The 20134-nt window shown below is 39.2% G+C and overlaps 1 protein-coding gene across 2 annotated transcripts in view; it reads left to right on the top strand.

Annotated features, from left to right (window-relative positions):
• ate1 (arginyltransferase 1) overlaps positions 1-19573 on the top strand; it is a 39837-nt gene extending 20264 nt beyond the window's left edge. For both annotated transcript variants that reach the window (XM_077495346.1, XM_077495345.1), the window contains exons 10-12: positions 2481-2580; positions 12958-13078; positions 18374-19573. In XM_077495346.1, coding sequence (XP_077351472.1) covers positions 2481-2580; positions 12958-13078; positions 18374-18552 — 400 coding nt within the window. In that variant the 3' untranslated portion in view covers positions 18553-19573. The remainder of the gene's footprint in view (positions 1-2480; positions 2581-12957; positions 13079-18373) is intronic.
• Positions 19574-20134: the final 561 nt, after the last annotated feature.

Raw genomic sequence — 20134 nt, 5'->3', positions numbered from 1 at the left:
CCTTTTGTAAACATCTGTGTGACTTCTTTAAACCATCACTGCCAAGTAACTTTGCAAATCCAGTTGACAAGGAGAGCAAATAATTGAGTTGCGCGCATGTGTAATTCGCAATGGAAACGGAAGAGGGCGGTGTCGTGTTCTTCCATGACACCGCAACACATTAGATGTCTGAAACAGTATGCAATGTAGTGCAAAGCTGGTTAAATTTCCTTACACTTTCTTGTGACAATCAGTTCTTAAAGGTGTTTCCGTTATATTGCTGACATGTGTATACACACTTTTATATATGGTAACAAATCATTTGGGTGCTGATGCCTCACTATACAGTGAAAACATTTTTGGATCGGAGTCAGCATGACTCATGAGCACAACTACTTCTACAACATTTGTCACTCTTCCTTGTTCCAAATCTGTCATCTTGCAATAGTACAGACCTCTTCAGATCCTCCCAGACATTTTAACTCAGATTTAGATGTAGCTTCTGACAGGATAATCCCAACACTAGGTTTGCATGTCGCTACATACAGTATTTTTGGATCATTGATGTGCTGAAAGGTAAAATTCCCTTTTTTTTTTCATTGGAAGGTTTTGGGCCAAATTGGACTATTTTTAAATGTTCATACTTGAAGTCCTACCACCTTAAAGCCTCTATTCCAGGTAAAGATAAATACCATATAACGCTACGACCACCATGCTTCGTACACTGTCGTTACATTGCTCTCTAGGTCATTGATTTGCTTAATTGGTCAGAAAATCTATTTACTACACATAATCTACTTTTGCAAGTATACTGCATGCCAGCAACAGATAGTGACAGGCAGAACAATTAAATGCTCTTCCACTAGGTGGCAGAAGGTGCAATTAACCTGTGTATCCACCTGTTTGCATTTATACATGTATCTTTGTATTCAACAAAGCAGACCCAGGTTTCACACTGAATAAGTAAATTTGTCAGTAATAATTTCAGTATGTGTAGTTTTGTGTTTAAATTTAGTTTTATTTGGTACATTCTTGTGATTTTTTTTTATTTTTTATATATATATATTTTTTCCTAACGCAAAATTGTGAAACCAGAGCTCGAGGTGATGCTCAATTTTCTTTCCAAAATAAAGCAGATTGATACACAGACTGGTCATCTCCTTAATAGATACCATCCAACTCACTTTGTTGTTTTGGAAAATGGAAATATCTTTTAAAATAGCCGTTTCTCCCTTGTTCATATGAAGCTGCACCTCCCTCTGTGCGCGCGTCTGTGTATGTGTGCATGTGCGTGCACTCATCAGAGCTTGATAATTGGCTTGTGCTGGGGTGTCAGATGGCTGAAGAGGGGATAATAGTAAACTCAAGCTGCTGCCATTGGGGTGAGGTTGGGGGTGTGAAGGGTTCAAGAGAAATAGGTGGGGGGCGGGGGTCTGCAGGTTTTTTTTTTTTTTTTTTTTGTGAATGGACCCCTTGCTTTTCTTGATCACCGCTCTCCCTCCCCCTCACTCAATTCAGGCCTTTTGTGGTAAGGGGATGGGAACCCAGGAAACTGGCAGCAAGTGGGTGACCTTCTAGCACCTCGCTGTTGCTGCCTCTCCTCAGACTTCTTTTCGCTTTCTCCAACACGCTCTTTTATATTCTCCTCTTGCTCTCTCGCCGCTTCGCCCTCTCCCTCATGTTCCCCTGGCCTGCTTTGTCCCATGCCTTATTTTTTAGAGCATCTATTTTACGTTAAGGCCTCTTTTTCTCATTCTAAACTATTGAAAGAAAGGGAATTATCCCCCTTCATTTAGGTGGATGAAAGGTGATGGAAGGAAGGGTGAAACAAAAGGAGCTGGAATGTAGTTATGGAATGGAGAAGGAAATGGCAGATGGAAGGAGAAAATGGGCGGTTAGCAAAAGGATGCAATTAAGGAAGAAACTGCGGGGAAATAAAGAAAGCAAGACATTTACTGTATTTGAAGAAGCTATATAAATCTCCTCTTTTACCACCTGCTTTTGTGCTTCACGGCTCAGTGCCGTTATAGAGAGAAGGTCATTGTTTTTGTCTAATGAAATGAGACAAGAAAGCTGCTATTTGAGTTTGGGTGTTTACTTCGTCCGGTTGGGTACTAGTTTTAAATATTTTGGACAGTTTTATTTCCTAATCTTTGCATTAAATGCTGTTTGAAAAGGTGCACTGAGGTACTGCTATTTGTATTTTATCATTTAATTTGTAGACATTATTTGTTCACATTTTTTGTGTGTTTGATGGGCACAGTTTTTTGTATTTGTCTCAAAGAAAATTTTACATATGGATCGCATGTTTTCTTGCTGAGCAATGTAATCAGTAGTTCCGTCACTAATTACCTGGCTGATTAAAGCACAGTAATATGGTATGATATTTCAGTAATCTAATTCACAATAATGCAAACTGCAGTTTACCTGTGGTGTTATACATACTGAGAAGCTAAAATGTGCAATGATCTTCAAATTTTAACCTGCTTTTTCCATTTTAGGGAGATCGCTTTCACAAGGCAGCTTCAGAAACAGTCCCCAAAGCTGTCCCACTACTATCTGGGCTTTTACATTCACTCCTGTCCCAAGATGCGCTATAAGGTATTGTTGTCACATCAACACATCTTTCTTGGTGTATAATCTTCATGTGTCATAAGAGGAAAGTAAGACATGCATTTGTATAAGTACTATGACCTAATTTCGATGAACAAAATTATGTCATTGTACTTTTTTTCATTTATGTGTGGTTCTCTTGGCCACCCCAGGTAAGCACGTAGCTCGGCCCCTCCCTCTCAGGTTTGCAGTTTCAGCAAATATTTCTTTGAATTCACCGCTTCAGTTTTTTTTTTATTTGTAGAGAGACAGTCAGCTACAGTCATGTTTGATTATTATGTCAAAACCAGAAAGAAATGCACTGAAGCAGAGAAATTCTCTTCAGTTTTCCTATATTATAGTAAAAATAATTGTCTTGATTTGACCAGAACTAAAAATATATGAGCACACCCCCTTTAAAAAATGTAATTCAATATCTCAATGAACATGAGAAAAAATTCCCAAATTTTGACAATTTTTCTGTAGAAAATGTGCTTAACTCACAACATGAAAGGCATAGATTACAAAATCTTCAGTTTAATCAAATTAACTCATGCAAAAAAATGAATGCATCCCACAACAAAAACGGCAACGTCTAGTATTTTCTTTGATCTCTATGACTGTTATGGATAAAAACATGTCTGCTTGACATGGAATTAACAAGTTGTCAGTCTTTTTCTCGAGGTCTACTTATTTATACAAAATGTCCTTTAATAAATTTTATTTTAAAAATTACTTTTTTGTGGGTAGTAATTAACAAATCTTGTTTGCAATCAATGGCTCACGTTTGTGTGAATATTTTGTAGTATAGTATCACATAGAAAATCTTAATTCTGACGGGAAACTAAAGGTATTGTTACAAACCTGTTATGATTCAATTTAAAAAGAGGTATAAAGATGATTTTCATTATACAGTATACAGAAATGAGTGGCAATCACAAGGTGTTTATTGGTTACTGATTAACCATTGGTTTGTTGATTTGGTTTTTTTTTTTTATGTATTTATGCATGTAGTTATATACTTTTTATATATTTTTATTTTATGTATGTCTTTTAAGGTAAAGAAGATTGCTAATATATTAGAATAAGTCCAGTAAATAAGTGCATTGATTGTAGTAATAAGGAAGTTAGATAGTGATTTTATGAAAAAGGGGTGGGAGTAAATACATTTCACTTCTTCCCACACATTTTCTGATAGTATGATCAAATGGTTTTAGGTTTCCTGTTTGTTTGTTTGTTTTTTGCAAGAATTTCTATGCTGTCTAAGTGTCTATTATTATACTATGTTCATTTTTTTTTTAAATGCATTTTCGAAATAATTATCAACTAATTATGGCATTTCTTGGGGGATTATAGTAAAGTGCCACATATACTTTTTTTTTCTTAAATCCATAAACATTTTTGCATTGGGTTCTGCATACTTCTTCAAAACTATCAGTTATGTTATTTGTAGTCGTGTTTTGTCTGAAAGCACCGTTTCCACAGCACCTGCATTGGAATTTCCCCCTCAACCTCCATATCTGTTCTTGTGTGTTTGCAACTTCAGCATCTTGCGCAGAGTCTCCCCACTTCTTCCTTTTTGGGGAGCAACACAGAACAAGGGTGAGAAGGTTGCAGAGTTCCCACCTTGGTCTCCCTCAGAACCCCCCCATGCACACACTGATTGTGCTGAGTATACACACACAATGTCTCTCCCTACATCGGTCATTTGCATATGAGCCCGAGCAGTTCATTAATGCACACACATACTGTGAAGTTGTACAAGATGGAGTGGCCCTAAAATCCAGCGTCATTGTGTTGGAGGTTTACTCCGTTCTGGCTCTCACTCCTGTTGTTTACCTCTATCCATCAAAACACCAGTAATAGAACCCTGCTGGACTCCACTCAAAACGCTTGAACACCACTCATCTTCATTTTACTCACCAACATCCTCCTTTCCCTTATATCCTGACTCCATGCACAGTTAGTACACCATGGAACTGTAGAAAATTGCGGCAAGATTATGTTGTGATCATAGATGTGCTGCAGCAAATAATAGTCTAAACGGTTGTACTGTTTATGCAAGACCAGACCAACGTGTGATGGCTTGAAAATGAATCTGAGTAGTGCCAGCGTCCAAGAGCAAGGCCACTCAGGATCTGGAGGCCCGCCCAGAAAAGGCGGTTGCCTGGCCAGTGTCAGACCATCTCTTTTGTTGTCAAATCTGAGACTGCGTGTCCCACAAGGCCTTCCTGGTTTGGCTGGTGATTTTTGTGGATGGACGTGACATCCTGCCCCTGGCTCTTGTCCCTGTCCCTTTGGCACTCCCGGGGGCCTTCTGATGTTAAGCTGTGGGGAGCAGAAGGTGACGCTGTAATGGAAACTAAATGAGCCCAAAGGTCTCAGCCCTTCTGACACGTGTTTCTCAAAAGTGCCTCTCGTGTGCACCTTTAAAAGCCAATTGAATGAAATAGAAGAGGATCTATAATAGTAATATATGAAAGTGGACATACCAGGAAATATGGAGAAAAATAAAAGATGAGACTAAATTTCATCCTAACAAAAAATGGACACAAGGTGAAAAGGAGTGTTCATTGAGTTGCATTTTTTTGCAGGCATGATTTGTGACCACAATTTGACTGTCTATGTAAGACTTTTGCGTGGCTGTTACTTCTTTGTCAACATATATATCTATCTATCTATCTATCTATCTATCTATCTATATATATATATATATATATATATATATATATATATATATATATATATATATATATATATATATATATATATATATATATATATATATATATATTATTCATGTCAGCGAGCTACATTTTGGCAAGATTCACACCTAAGTCTACATAAATTAATAAACCTTTAAAATTGGTCAGTTAAAAAAAAAATATATATATATTATTTTTTTTTATCCTTTTCTTCTCAGACGACTCAGTTGTCTATACTTAATCTTGGAAGATGTTCCTTTTTTCTTTGAATTACAGTGCCATCTGTAGTTCACGCTCAACTTATCTCCTCCTGGTACAACGTTGCAGGTTGTAACTTGCAAATCGTCTCAGATAGCAGACTGAATGCATATTTCCCCCCAAGGGCCACATTTGTGCAGTATGTTGTGTATGGGAATTTGACCTCACATTCTCCGTGTCACTTGTACATCTGGGCAGATTAAGAATGACAGTGACGGAGTATTTGACGTTTAACTGTGAACTTTCCACATATGCCCCCTTCCTCAACTTTCTTTGCGTAACAAGCCTCTTTTCATAAAATGCTGGATTATTATTATTATTTTATTTTTTTGTCTTTCAATTCGACTGTATTTACACACTTAATAAATTGTGTCATAATTTTCAGGTTACACAGGTCCAGACAACAGAGTCTTTCTCCCTTGTTTTTTTTTTTTTTTTTTAAAAAGCATCTACCATTTTGGGTTGGATGAAAGACTGATAGCAAGCAAGAAAACATGACGCCATCGAGTATGGTTTCATTCAACTAACTATGACAGCAGATTTCTGTCAGAGTCTTTGAGGACCTTATTACAAGCCTTGTTGGCATGATACATTGGCAGCAGTGAGGATCTTTTTTTTTCTTCTTGTCATGTCTTCATGCTTGGATTACTTTGGTGCAATTCCGAACTAGTCTGAGCTTTTTTCTGATATGTTTACCTTTGTGCTTGGGCCCAACTGATTAATCGACCCGCTGATTAAATCGGTTGATTATGGCCCTTCAAACATCGGCCAAAATAATCAAATCAGCCTAATTGCTGATGTTTGCCAATTGATTTGGCCTTTATGTAATCTATTCATTCATAGCAGTTTTACACAATAACACTGGTCTCATTATTCATTACACATAAATCTATAGCATAACCTTGTATCCTTAATATTATATTGCCCCTCTGTGTGTGTACTGTGTGTTGTGTAGCCCGCCATTAAAGCACTTTGAGCACTATATGGTGTAGAAAGCGCTGTATCAGCTCAGTCCATTTACCATTTATTGGAAGCCCTTAATGCTGTACACAACTTGGCCACTTAGGGGCAGTGTGGGTCCTTAAATTGAGATACACCATGTTGTAGTGATGAGTAGTAGAAGAAGAACGTAGCGCTCGAGTTTCGTCAATAAATTGTGTTTCGGGATTTGAGTGCCACGAGTAGCGCGCTAATTTTCACTAGCAGGTCAACGACGTTTTCCATTGAGTATTAGCTTTGAGCTAGCTACATTGGGGAAATAATAAAAACGAAGTGAGATATATTTGAGTGTGCTCTATGTGTAAATCTCTTGATTTTAATGTGTTTAGTTTAACAGTTAAATAAATGGAGTTAAATAAATGGCTTGAAACATTGGATTTTTTTTTTTTTTTTGAGGGAGTGTTTGCTATTTGCCAAACTGTACTCAGTACTTGGTGTGCTCAGGGATTGCAGAATAACTATGAAGAAATTTGTAAAATTTTATGGATCCTTAAAACCCTTTCACGTCCATTTTCAACTTGTGTCTTAAGGTAAAGCTTTTTCACTTCACTTTCTGCCCCGCCTCTCTGGCAATATTTCCAACTGTGTTTATTTAGTTCCATAGGAGACCACCAGTGGTGTACCTCTCAACAGAGACATTTGTTTAAATATTTTACCATTACCATCTCTTCCTCTAACCCCTTTTTTTTTGCCACATCAACACTTTTTTCTTGCCTTGTTGTATTTGTGTATCTAACAAATCACTAGCAGACTACAACCTGGTCTTGTGGCAACCAACACTTGGCACCGCCCCCCCAGAGTAGTGTTGACAGGGTGAGGGTCTGACAGAGCAAGGTTCGAGGGGTCAGGTCAGGGGGAGATTCCGTCGCACTGTGGATTGAATGATGCAGTTGGGGGTGTGAGTGGTAGCATGGTTGGAGCGAGGGGGTGGTGCGAAGGTCATAGCCCTGAAAGTGAGAGTTTAGAAATGGTGTCATGCTGAGCAGATCCAGAGCCCTCTAGCTGCCAGCCAGAGGTGTTTGCCTTGCCATTACATTCACCATTATTTATTTTTTAAAACCCCCACAGCTGTTCCATTTGGACTGGTCAAAATATGTTAAGATCTTTTGGTAAGCACGTCTGAGCTGCAATATATGTTCTCGTGTTGCTGGTAGAGTCAAGCTGGAAGCATGAGGTGGGCTTTTAAGACTTTTAATTGTTGTTCCACTTGTCGCTAAGAGGTAGCGAGTGTGAGACAGATGTCAGGCTTGCCTGCTTGTAAAGCCGAAGCGATAAAGAGATAAAGGTGCCAAAGCTGTGAACTGATACCTATAAAAGCTATAACATCGGTTCTCAGGAGTGAGTTGAAATGCAATCCTATAAAAATATTTTCTCCTCATTAACCTGTCATCCGTGGAGCCATGACGCATTGCTGGGCGAGGCAGAACCAGGGGGTGAGTGGGTTGCTGTTGGGATTATGAGGGCTGTCGTGGGGCCCACGGCCTGGATGCTTTATTTGAAGGCTGTTCTGTGGTTATGTGTTGACTAGGCCGAAACAGCCTTGGCGGACCCTGTGTGTTTAAACTGCTGCCCGTAGTATAAATCTCCCCCAAAACATAGACTCCAGACATGTTCAGGACATTTGCAAAAGGACCTCCAACACTACATAAATACACATATTGTTGCAGACTGTAGTGAGAGTGTGGGTTTATGTGGGTCCCTATTCAGAGTCATGTCATGTTTGGACATGTCTTTCAGTGGCGTTATCCTTGCGGCCAGGCTGCTTGGCTCATTGTGTTGTTTGTCTAGCTGCATGTATGTTTTTGTGCATCGTGTGTTTACGTGTGTCCGTCAGCAGCCACATGCCCCCTTGTCGGGCCTGAATGTGCTCATTTCAACAATCTTTCAAATGATGAACAGGGAGTTTTGTGAAAGTTGTATGTTTGAGAGGGAGGGCTGATGTTTTTTTTTTTTTTTTTTTTGTTGGGACTGAGATTGGCTCAATCTGACCCTGACCCTGACCCAGACCAGGCTGGGTAGAGTCTGCATGGCTCAGGGTCACACACTAGAATTCTTTGCATGGCAGTTAATTTGTTTCATGGCCTGATTGAAAAACAACAGAACCACTTAGATGACTGTCTGTCTGTTGGGTCAAAAGTGTTTGTAATTGTCACATCTACTCATGACCCAACTCCATTATTATAAAGCAGGGTTTTTGTTTGTCAAAAAGGTTCAGCACCAGCTTTCTGTAACTGCTGTTTACTACACATTTGGTGCAATTCTGTCTGTTAATCTTACATCTACATTGCCTAGCTTGTGCATTTACCCTTTCAGGGTAGGAGATACTTAAGCTCAAGATTGGGTGAGGGGAAACTTAAGTGATATGAATAGGAAATGAGCAGCAGATGTGGGTGTTGCTAAGAAAAATCACACTGCAGACACCAAATCCAGTCTGCTCGCCTTACCCTCACATCATTCTTAAAGCAAGCAACGCTGTGCTTCTACTCTTAGAATCTCACATTCAAAAAGTCCTGGATACAGGAAATGTTTTGAAAATTCCTTCAAGTACTGAAAAAACAATTATTAAATTGCATGCTGAGTTCCATCACCATCTCCTTGGTCTTCTTAATATTGATGCAAAGATTATTTATTGCACCAGTCCACCAAATCGTTTGCACCAGGTTTTGTGGGAACCTTCAAGACATGCAAAGTCGTATTTATTTTGTTCTCTACTGAACTACTTTTAAGTATTTCCAAAATTCTTTAATGTTAGTTAATAATTCTTGACATTTTTTTTATTTTTAATGCAAATTATGTCTTCAGATTGTAATCTGGAAATGGAGAAAAAAGAAGCAAGAAGTGGTGTAGGCTTTCACAAGGACTCCCGGTTCATAGTAAAGTGTATTTGATTTATGTGTCGGATTAATTGCCATTGTTATAAATCATCTTTAGTGGGCTGAGGCAATGCTCTTATCTTGAGGTGTGTAAGAAACCAAGGTCAATATGAATGGCAGCTTGCCGGAGAAGAACACAGCCTTTTAGTCACGTTTGTGAGTTTGATTCTCTGCTGGCGCAAAAGTTTTTTCTGTTAACATTTTCCCATTTAATTCTCCTCATGTTTATAGTACTGTCTGTGGACTGATTTTTTTCAAATGATGATAATATATGTATAAAAAAAAATAAAAAATTACAAATATACTACGAAGCCAGCCATTTAAAACCCAACTTTTTCTCACCCAAATTTAATCACCATCAACTTCTTGCTTTCTTCAACAGCTTGAAAAGTTTGAACATTCCTTTCATCACTAGACGTCTATGTTGGCTCTCCAAATCTGTCCATGTGTTTGTTACATGTATGCCTTTTTTGCTTGTTCTTTCATTCGTGTTCCTGTTTTCATTGTCGCTAAACAAGCTTTGAAAGTTTGCTTGTCACCAATATTACATCCATATCTGTCTAGACATGTGAAGACTGAATGAAAAGGGGGGAAAAAGCCATGGTGACTGATTGGATCTCATCCCAGCAATCTTTAGGCCCCTTTTTACCAAAATGAACAGGAAATTCATGATGCAATAATTTTGGGGGACAACACATCCCCATATTCTTAATTATTAGTTTAGTTTTACACTAGGGGTGTTCCATCAAAGGATTATGCTTCTGATCATCCATGGGTGAGATCTGCCGATACCGATTCAATACCAATTGCATAGTTTAGCTATATACAGTGTCCCAATAAATGTGTACACGTCTTTAACAGCTGACTTTGACTTATGTTGGCTCAGATGCACACAGTAATCGCTCTGTGAAACAGAATCAGTATTCAGTTCAAACAAATAATTTTGAACTGAAGACACATACATGGGAAGAGATCTACGTAATCTCCCTTGTTACTCCCAGTGATGCTTCCTGCTTGATTTGAGCTGCTGAGACCCGCAAAGGGGGAAATAGGTGTGCTTTTATAGCCAAGCAGGTGTGTTTGTATGTCTATTTAGAGATGTGTTCCTCAGCAGTGTTGAAGGAGTCTATAGAGGTGAGCTAGAGTGTGCAAGCGTAAAGCCACCTCTGCTGACAGTTGTAGAAAGCTCTTGAAGGCTGTTGGGACAAGGAGCACATCAGATCAAATGTGTGCGTCCATTACGACTACAGCTGCAGAGCATTCCACGTACGTCCATCTGTTAGCACAAGCACTTTATGCATGCTAGTTTCTGTTTTATGCTACGTTCTTGTGTGATTGTATGCATTTGCTGATTTGGTTTTCGTGTGTATGCTCTACAGCTGTTTTTATTCAGCTTGGTAAATGTTCCAAAAAACGCTCCAAATGCAGACTCGTACCAATTTTACAAGCACTCATCACAATGTGCGGGCGTGTTTTCATTTCCCGCGTTTACTTTGCAGACAGCATATGAGCCCAGACAAAGAGAACATGGCTTAAACAAAGATATGAGTCTGATCCTGTGCTCAGTCTTTATTTGTAAGCAGCGTTACCTGCGGGGCTCAGTTTACAACTTTTCCTCGCCTCTGACCCTAAAGCAATGGCTGGCATTGTTTTAAATTGTTTTCACCATGATTGCAGCTTACAAATGTTGCAAGTGTACAATACAATTCAAGCAGTGATAGATTAGTGATTAGTCTAATTATGGTCATCATTATATTGCAAAAAATGCACGTAGGCAAACATAACGATAGACTTTCAGGTTTGTCATTGATTTATAGTTTTCAATTCGAAAGCAGTGTGAATAATTTAGTCAAAAAAACAACCAAGTATGGTCTAAAATTGGTTAAAGGCACTGTCTTCTGTTTTCACTCAGGAAAATGCACTATATAAATACAGGATTTACACCCATGAACTCGTTGTCAATCTACACCTCTGGGCTTCTGTTAATGTGTGGTGGTGATTTTTTTCTCTCCCTAAACCCCCAGCCTGTGTTTTGCCATTTTGTGTTTGTTTTGTCAACAACGGGATGTTTCTGTGGACAGACAGTTGTTTACCCCTCCAGCCAATCGCAGAGCGGGGGGCATGCACGGATTTTTTATTTTTTTTCACTCACTCACTCACTCACTCACTCACTCACTCACTCACTCACTCACTCACTCACTCACACATGTAAGCTTAGCTTGTGTGAGTGAGTGAGTGAGTGAGTGAGTGAGTGAGTGAGTGAGAGTCAAAACAAAACAAATCCGTGCATGCTGTCAAGTTGCCACGGGAGTGACATCATGCAACCGACAAATTTGCCCGGCCTGGACACGCCCCCCGCCACCCCCTGCTCTGCAATTGGCTGGAGGGGTAAACAACTGTCTGTCCACAGAAACGTCGCGCTGTTGACAAAACAATCACAAAATGGCAAAATACCGGCTGGGTGGGGTGGGGGTTTAGGGAAAAATCACCATCACACATTAACAGAAGCCCAGAGGTGTAGATTGAGAAGGAGTTCATGGGTGTAAATCCTGTATTTATATAGTGCATTTTCCTGAGTGTAAACAGAAGACCACGCCTTTAAAATGAAGCACAATAAGATGTGTTCAGATGTTGAATTAGATTTTCATGTCCAGAAACAATATCAGTCAAGATTACAATTGACCAAAATTCTTATTGACGAACCACAAAACCTCTGGAACACTGCTCTTTGGACTGATTGTCACATCTGCTCAATGTTAGCAAAAAAATGAATGGTGCAAAGAAAATAACACTGTACTCATTTTTAAGCATGATGGAAGCTCTGCTATGTTTTGGGGCTACTTTGCTATTCTGGAACAGGTTGTGTGTGTGTGCAGTGTTCAAAGTAATGCCGACACCCATTGGGACATTCTGGGTGAAATATGCTGCCTGGTGGCACAAAGCATTTTCTCAATCGCAGGCCAAGTGCCCTCCAACATGATAACAAACCAAAAGATACAGAAAAATACCCAAGAATGGGTATGAACAAAACTGAACTATTCTGAATCCAAGTCTAAATAATATGGAACATTTGTGGAAAGACTTGAAACGCGCAGACTGTAAAAGCCACCTTTCAATCCTCAGACTCTTGGAACACTTTGCTCATGAGAAGTGGGCCAAAATAGCAGTGGAGAGGTGCAGAAGTCCCATTAATAGTTGCAGAAGTCTTTTTTTTACTTCTGTGACTGTCTCAAAAAGTTGCGCAAAACAAACAAACAAACAAAACTGTTAAATTGGTCCTTTTTTGTGGTCTTAGTGTGTTTCATTAGTTTTTTTCCTCCAATATTTATGTACCTGTACATTTTGTCATTTTCCAATATTTATGTACCTGTACATTTTGTAATAGATTCTGTTAATTTCAAGTTACTTCTCTGACCATTGTTGGTTCATCTTTCTTAAAAAAAAAAAAAAGTTCCAACAATATAGCCTATGTTTGTATGTGCATTAAAAAAAAAGAGGCTAATAGCTGCCACTAACCCTCTTGATCTGTACTTTCCTTCATATTTTGACAGGGACAGTACCGGCCTTCAGACCTGCTCTGCCCAGAAACCTACGTGTGGGTATCCATTGAACAATGCCTTCCACAATTGGAGAATTCCAGATATGCTCGTTTCAACCCGAATCCCGATGAAGGTACAACTCAGCAGTCTAGTCACATGTTAGCTTTTGTGGGTGTTTAATTTTTGTTCAATCAGGTAAACTATTAACACAGAATTTTAGAGGAGTAAGTAAGTAGAGGAAGGAAAGATGGTGTCTAAAAATATTTACATCAATGAGGGCAGAAAGGGAATGGCTGATTCATTATACTGGCACTAGAAGATAAAAAAAAAAAAAAAAAGGTGCTATGAAAGTAGAGCTATATTGACAGGAAAATAGAGATGCAAATGGCAATTTCTAAATGTGAGCGACAGCTTAATTTTCTTATTGTGAGGTCATATTTTGACATGCTTCTATTTAGAAGTAGCTAAAACAATCATCTTTTTCCACTGTTCAAGGTGCGAGGCTGTCTAATGATTATATTTTTAAGCATCGGTTGCCTCATTGGTATATGCTGAGTCTAATAAGAAACCTGGTTTTAGTTGTGAGTGGTTTGAGTGAGTTTTTAGTCCCATAGTTACAACTTTTGAATAATTAAAATGTTTGTATTTATTTATTTATTTATATTTTACCTGTCCTGAACATTACATTCAAATACTTGTTGGCCAGATAGTCATGTTAGGCGTTTCCGATTCATTAATAGCTTTAATCCATCAGTAGGCACAAACACCGATGATGTGTCATAGTCAGAGTTTATATTTGCTATGACAAGTTTATGTTTGTGGTGCCTCCATTCCTCCGTGGACTGTTGATCTTGGCCAGGAGACGGACATTATTTCAGGCCTAACTGTCCAAACTCACTGTCAACATGTTTCAGTGCTGGCCGTCTGGATATTTCGCTCTCAGGAAGAGCTGTTGCCAATCTTGTGGGCTTGGGCATCTGCTGGTGTGGAAGTTTTGGACCAATATTCCAGAAATACGCCCAGCGGTGAGGCCAAAATGGCCTCCCGTGTTTCATAATGACAGCATAGCACACAATTTAGGCTTATGTCCTGGATATATGCGGTGATCTAAAGACATGTCATTTCGCCACTGGATTTGTGGAAAAAGGCTTTAAATTCTAAGCAATGCCAAAGTCCAAGCCACACAGTAGTTTGAATGGTATGTGGCATCTAATAAAATAAAATAAGAAGGAACAAGACACATCAAGAGAGCTAATCTAATATTTAAATAACCATCCAAAGCAGACCCACATTGATCGAATTACTTTCACCTCAAATGTCCTTAAAACTTGAACGTGGCTTCTCATGAGTGTATGTAAAATATTTACTCATTCTGCACAACACGTGAACTATCTCACACGTTCTCTATCATTGTTTATTTGAGAGAGTGAAAAAAGCTACGGTCATTGTCCATTCTGTTGAATAAACACAGCAAAAAATGTTTTTGTTAAGGGGTCAACCCGTTAAACTAAACTGTGTACTGACCAAACGTGTGACATACACAAACTCTGACTTGACATCTTCAAGATAATCACCTCTCTTGTGGCTCCTGATTTGTGGTGTTGTTAAATAGTCTTCTCAGCAGGTTGACTCACCCCTAACAACCAGGTAAATTCCTTTATTTAGTCAGACACGATGCCAGTGGTGTCCAAACTATGGCCTGGGGGGCATTTGTGGCCCGATATCCACTTTTAAACGGCCTGTGGCATGTGCTAAAAATGACATTTGCTACTAATAATTTTTTTTTACTGTAGAACAGGGGTGGCGAGATCTGGTCCTCGAGGGCCGCAGTCCTACAGGTTTTGGATATTTCCCTTCTTCAACACAGCTGATTCATGATCAGCTCATCAGCAAGCTCTGCAGAAGCCTGATAACGAGCCTGTTAATTGGAATCAGCTGCACTACGAGTAGGGAAATCTATAAAACCTGCAGGACTCCGGCCCTCGAGGACCGCAGTTTGCCACCCCTGCTGTAGAAGTTTGCTAGATATGGAAAGATGCAAATGAACTACAGTACAACATTTCTCTTTATAACAGTGGTGAATAAAGATAAAGAGAATTAATTTTTACATGCAAAAAATGGTTTCTTCCACTGTCTCCTCTATGTAGCGAGGACCAAATTGTGAAAATATCACATGAATGATTCCCAATTAACAGCTTTAAAAATAGCCACTAGCAAACAGCAGATTATTCTTATTTTGGTTCTAAATGTGAAGATGGAATTCAACTGCTGTTCGGTGCAGGGGCTGATATTTTCTAGTGAGTTACAGGGTTTCGACCACCCCAATATCTTAAGTAATCATCCTGGAGTCTAATGCACTTCCCCAGCATTCTCTGCCTCATCTTCTTGCACTCCTGGAAGGATTGTTCCGGGGTCCTCCGCAGCACGTCCGGCTGAAAGAAAACTTACTGACATGAGGTCTTGAACCCACTGTCTCCATCCTACACCAACATCTTGGCCTTTTCCCTTTCATACCCAAACCGGGTTTGGATATCCACCAAGAGGTTAAAGAAAGTGGTCATGTCCAAAGAAATAGCCGATGCTGTGCCTTTGACCAGCATCCGGTGTTGAGACTATTCTGAAAGTTCAAGATGGATGAAAAGAGCGAGAAGTGTGGCTCCAGCACTGACCCTCTCACTCCCAGATCGACCCTTACCACTCCTCTTCCCTCCGACCCTTGAACCCGGATGCTTATGAGTTGTGACCTCATAGGAGCGTGTCACGGAACGTCCGGTAGATAGACGGAAAAGGCTGTCTGGACTCTCTCAAACTGAGGATGATGCATCAGTAAGGGGTCCGAGGGAGAATAGAAGTGAAAGGAAGTTGTTTATGTTCACAGCGGATGTTTGGATTGCAGTGAAAGGACGCAAACGGCCTTTTGGCTCCACTCGCTAAATTCTGGTCTGTTTGAAAGTGGAGGTTAATAGACTTAAAACTGTGTGGGACTGCACACCATTAAGGCCTGTGTAATGTTGACAGAAAATAATCTGCACAAAAGCACACTGATGCTTAACACTGGTGTCATGCACACATCACAATTTTAATTTGCAAGTTTAAGTGGCTTGTCACTCTGAAAATGAACATAAAGTAGTGAGCTGAAGTTATGGCTGTTGAATTTTCCAACACTTTGAATTTTTAAATACAGTACTGTATTATATTTTTGCCATTAAGAGCTACTCAAATTAAGATTTTCATTCCATTTTGTGTCTTCATCTGAGACTGGTAAGGTAAAGTATTAAAAACATCGGATTTTTTTTTTTTGTAAACTCAAGCATTTTTTTTATTATTTTTTTTTACAATAATATGTTCTACGCAGCCCCAACTAGTCTAAATATGGTATTCTGGTTAATATTGCGTTAGTGGAATATGAATTAAGATGTAAAATCCAGTCATTTTTATCCATCTCAGGAGGCGGAACCGTGATTTGTTAATGGGTGGATTTTGATTAAATCATATTTCACAAATGCAATATTAATCAGAATTCTGTGTTTAGACTAGTGGTGGCAGAACAAATAAATATATATATAAATATTATTTAAATATTTTTTGAAAGACTAATTCAGGACATATTAGCAAATAAGAATTTTTTTTTTAATTAGTAACTCGTCGTATTTGTAATGTTCGGGTGTCTTAGCAAAGGCAAATTAAAATAGAAATGAAATCAAAAATGAAATTTAAAATGATCCTGATATTGCTGTTTGTGCCACATTATGGGAGTGATAACAAAATAGAATGGCCTGGACAGATGACTCCAACTTTGTTTTGAACCGATCTGTCCCTACCGGGTGAAAAGATGAAGAGAGCACTTGATACTTTCATTAATATTCTGTAGGGTAATCGTGTGACCTGACCTAGCATTCTGCAGATGACGCTTGCGCACCTCCTGTCTTTGCTAACTTCCTAAATTTGCTGCCGAACGGCCTGACCTTGCTGTCTGTGGTGCCTTACAGTAGTATAATGTGTCTTGCCGCGCTGCAAGAAAATCACAAGAATGGCTTGAGCAACCAAAGGAGTTCAAGATGTTTATTTGGCTTTCAAATTTCTGCTCAAATGAAAAAGCGGCGGGGTGCTCGGGATACATAATGCCAGTGGAATGTTTCGCCAACGAGTAGATCGATGTCTGTGTAAATGGGAAATTTGGAATAAACATAAGTTGTGGTTAGTCTGTTATGGAATTCTGCGGAGTATATGGCACTCTGGAATGCTATTTAAAATGAGAAACAGGGGAAGTAGTGTTACACCAACATTTATAGAGCCTGCATAAACAAGCACCTTAATAGAGTAATTACTTTTCCAGCAGTATTGTGAAATCTCTAAATTAACAGCCTTCAGTTTCAAAAGGTTTATTTTTAAATAAAGCCAAACGTATCATTAAATACAAGACATTTGGAGCCCTCTGTTTCATGAGTATAATATTTTTACCCCATTAAAACCCCGACGTATATGATCTGACACATGCATTGCACGGATAATCCATTAGAGGGCAGTATCACCCAGCGACCTTGCAAGATCGCCCCAATTGAGAAAGGAGAGACAGCTATTGTTATTAATAGGTGGGAAATGTTCTTTCAGATTTTTGGAAAAACTAATATGTTTGATATGTCTGTTTATTACTATATTTTTGACAGTTATAAATGTACGCATTTAAAGTATTGTAACCAGATGTATCAAATATGGAAAAAAATCAAAAGTCTTAAGTTTCTTTTTCTTTTTTTTTGTCCTTCCATACTTTATTTACAAAGAATCAGAGTTTTCTCTTGTATATTTCATGGTTCAGGGCAGGCTTTATAGGGTCAAGTATTTTGGATAAGATTCGTATTGAAATGATGGTTGAAAATAATCTTAGAAAAATTGGTGGGAAATTAGCATCGCTCTTTCTTTTCTCTGCTGTGTGCTACCTCATCCTCGTCTTACTGGCGCCGGCTGTGGGTACTTTGGCTCAGCCTTTCTCTCCAGGAGGTGGCGATTTTAATATCAAAGAGGAGATCGTCATTTTTCACCCTTTTTTCCAACCACCTCTCAAGAGGACCACTCTTCGCTGTGCATGCAATTTTGAGAAAAACTGTTTTCACAGGCCTAATAGATGCTGGCAGTGTATGACACGGGAACTAATGAGATCCTGAATTTGACAAGCCAGCACTGAGCAAGGCCACATAAACAGCGCAAGCTAACTAGCCCGTTATGACTTCCAGTTTAGGGCAGAGTGTAGTTAGTGTTGACCGGCGCTAAATTGCTTTCTGCTCCTCCAACTGCTTCTCGGAATAATGAAGCAAGTTTGCCAAGTCACTTGAGGTAAGTCCGAGGCAGGGAAACTGAGGCGCGTTTATTGCGTTAAGCTGCATTTTCTTGTCAAGTTTGTTTACATGTGCATCTGTGTCTTTATTTCCAGGAGATGCTCGTGTCCTGAAAGATGTGGGCAGAGCTTTGGTGCTACACAGACGGACCGTCATGCCCTACGTAGTCTATTCCCGTAAACAGAGAGGCTCTAGTGATGAGACGGAAGTGAAGGAATATGCTAATTTGGTTGGCCAGAACTGTGCTGAAAGAATCTTGCTGTATCGAGCCTAACTTCGGAGAATCACACCACTGAAGCTTTTAAAATTCACCTCCCAGCAACAGTCGGTTATCTAAAACTAATTTCAACCAAGCAGTGCAATAGAGGTTCAAAATAGACCAGTATGAATCATTATGAATGATTTATAACATGCCAGTTTTCCCCCTCTTGTATATAACCTGTGGTGCAGTAGTACGCTACTGATGTCAAGGAGCTAGATGCACTTCTATTCAATGATTTGTCAGTGGAGTATCATTACTTTGATGCGACAATGGCAATGGAACATTTTTATCTAACAGAGCTTGTCTAGTAAACAGCCACATGCCATTAAAATGACGCTGAATGTTTTCCATTGTTGTTTTATTATCTCATATTGTTGAAATCATTGGTAGTTTAATGTAACAAGATGTCACTCTTAGTTGCATGTATGTCTAATACAGTGATCGTCATTATCATAGATTATATTACACTGGGGGACAGTTTGTGTGGAAAATATATTTTTAGTTAGATATTTATGCTGATTAAAAAATACAATTGGCATGCTTATTCCAAAATTGCATCCAGATAAGCCAAATTTGCCAGTTACGTTCTTGCATTCACTGCCACAATGGAAAACGCAAGGAAGACCAGGTGTAAAGTACCCACTGCAAGCTGAACTGCATTGTACTGTTTGGTGGAAATGTGAGTTTTTGGTCTATTCCTGTCTCTCGCTGTGCTTTTTTCTCCAATCAGTGCAATTGCCACTCACATGCAGTTCTATCCACATCGCCCGACCTCTCTCATCACATCCTGTATGTGACCTCACAGGGATCAGTCCCTTTAATGTACAGTACTTTTGATCCTGTGTATGCTTAAGGTATGTTGAAAATAGACACGTGCAACCACACAGCTATTAGAAGATTTTCCATTTATTGCTTTACCTTTTTAATTCACAGCCACATTGTAATAGCAGTGTTTAACAGTCAGGCCTTTGTATTTATGTTCAATATTGACTGTTATGTTCACCAAATAAAGAGCTGTATATTGCCTGCTGGACCATGGGCTGTGCTTTTGATCCAAAAACTTACAATGAAATTTGATTTATGAGGGATGGGCACTATGAAATACTGTATTTAAAAAAATATGAGCAAGGCAAATATTTTGTAAGGAGCGGACTGGAAGATTTATGTTTTTGTTTCGGTCACTGCTCTGAACAGCTCGCAATCCTGCACAAGTTCAAACCTGTCTGCCTTCAAACCTTAGAACACTGTTGACAGTCAGACTTCACCACTCTTCTTTAAACTCATCTTGGGAAAAATAAGTCTGTGTCTTTAGGAATTAGGACTGATGGGCAAGCTAATTCTCCAGGGTTGCAGCGGGTGTGTCCCAGGTTTGATCTTGTCCCACATTATGAGTCCCATTTGCACTGAAACCCAATCAAAAGCTAAATCTTGATTCATTTATGATTTAGTGCTGTGCGCCACTGGTGTTTTTTTTTTCCTAAATAGGATTTGAGTCTCACCAAGACTGTGTCAAGTTTCACGCAGAAACGCGCACACACACCTGGCGCTGTCATGAAAAGTTAGTCTTGGTAGAGGCCATGTCGCACGGTCAGCA

This window comes from Festucalex cinctus, chromosome 14, assembly GCF_051991245.1.
Source record: "Festucalex cinctus isolate MCC-2025b chromosome 14, RoL_Fcin_1.0, whole genome shotgun sequence".
Taxonomy (NCBI): domain Eukaryota; kingdom Metazoa; phylum Chordata; class Actinopteri; order Syngnathiformes; family Syngnathidae; genus Festucalex; species Festucalex cinctus.
Note: the sequence above shows the minus strand (reverse complement) of the source record. Positions and strands in the feature narration are given on the sequence as shown.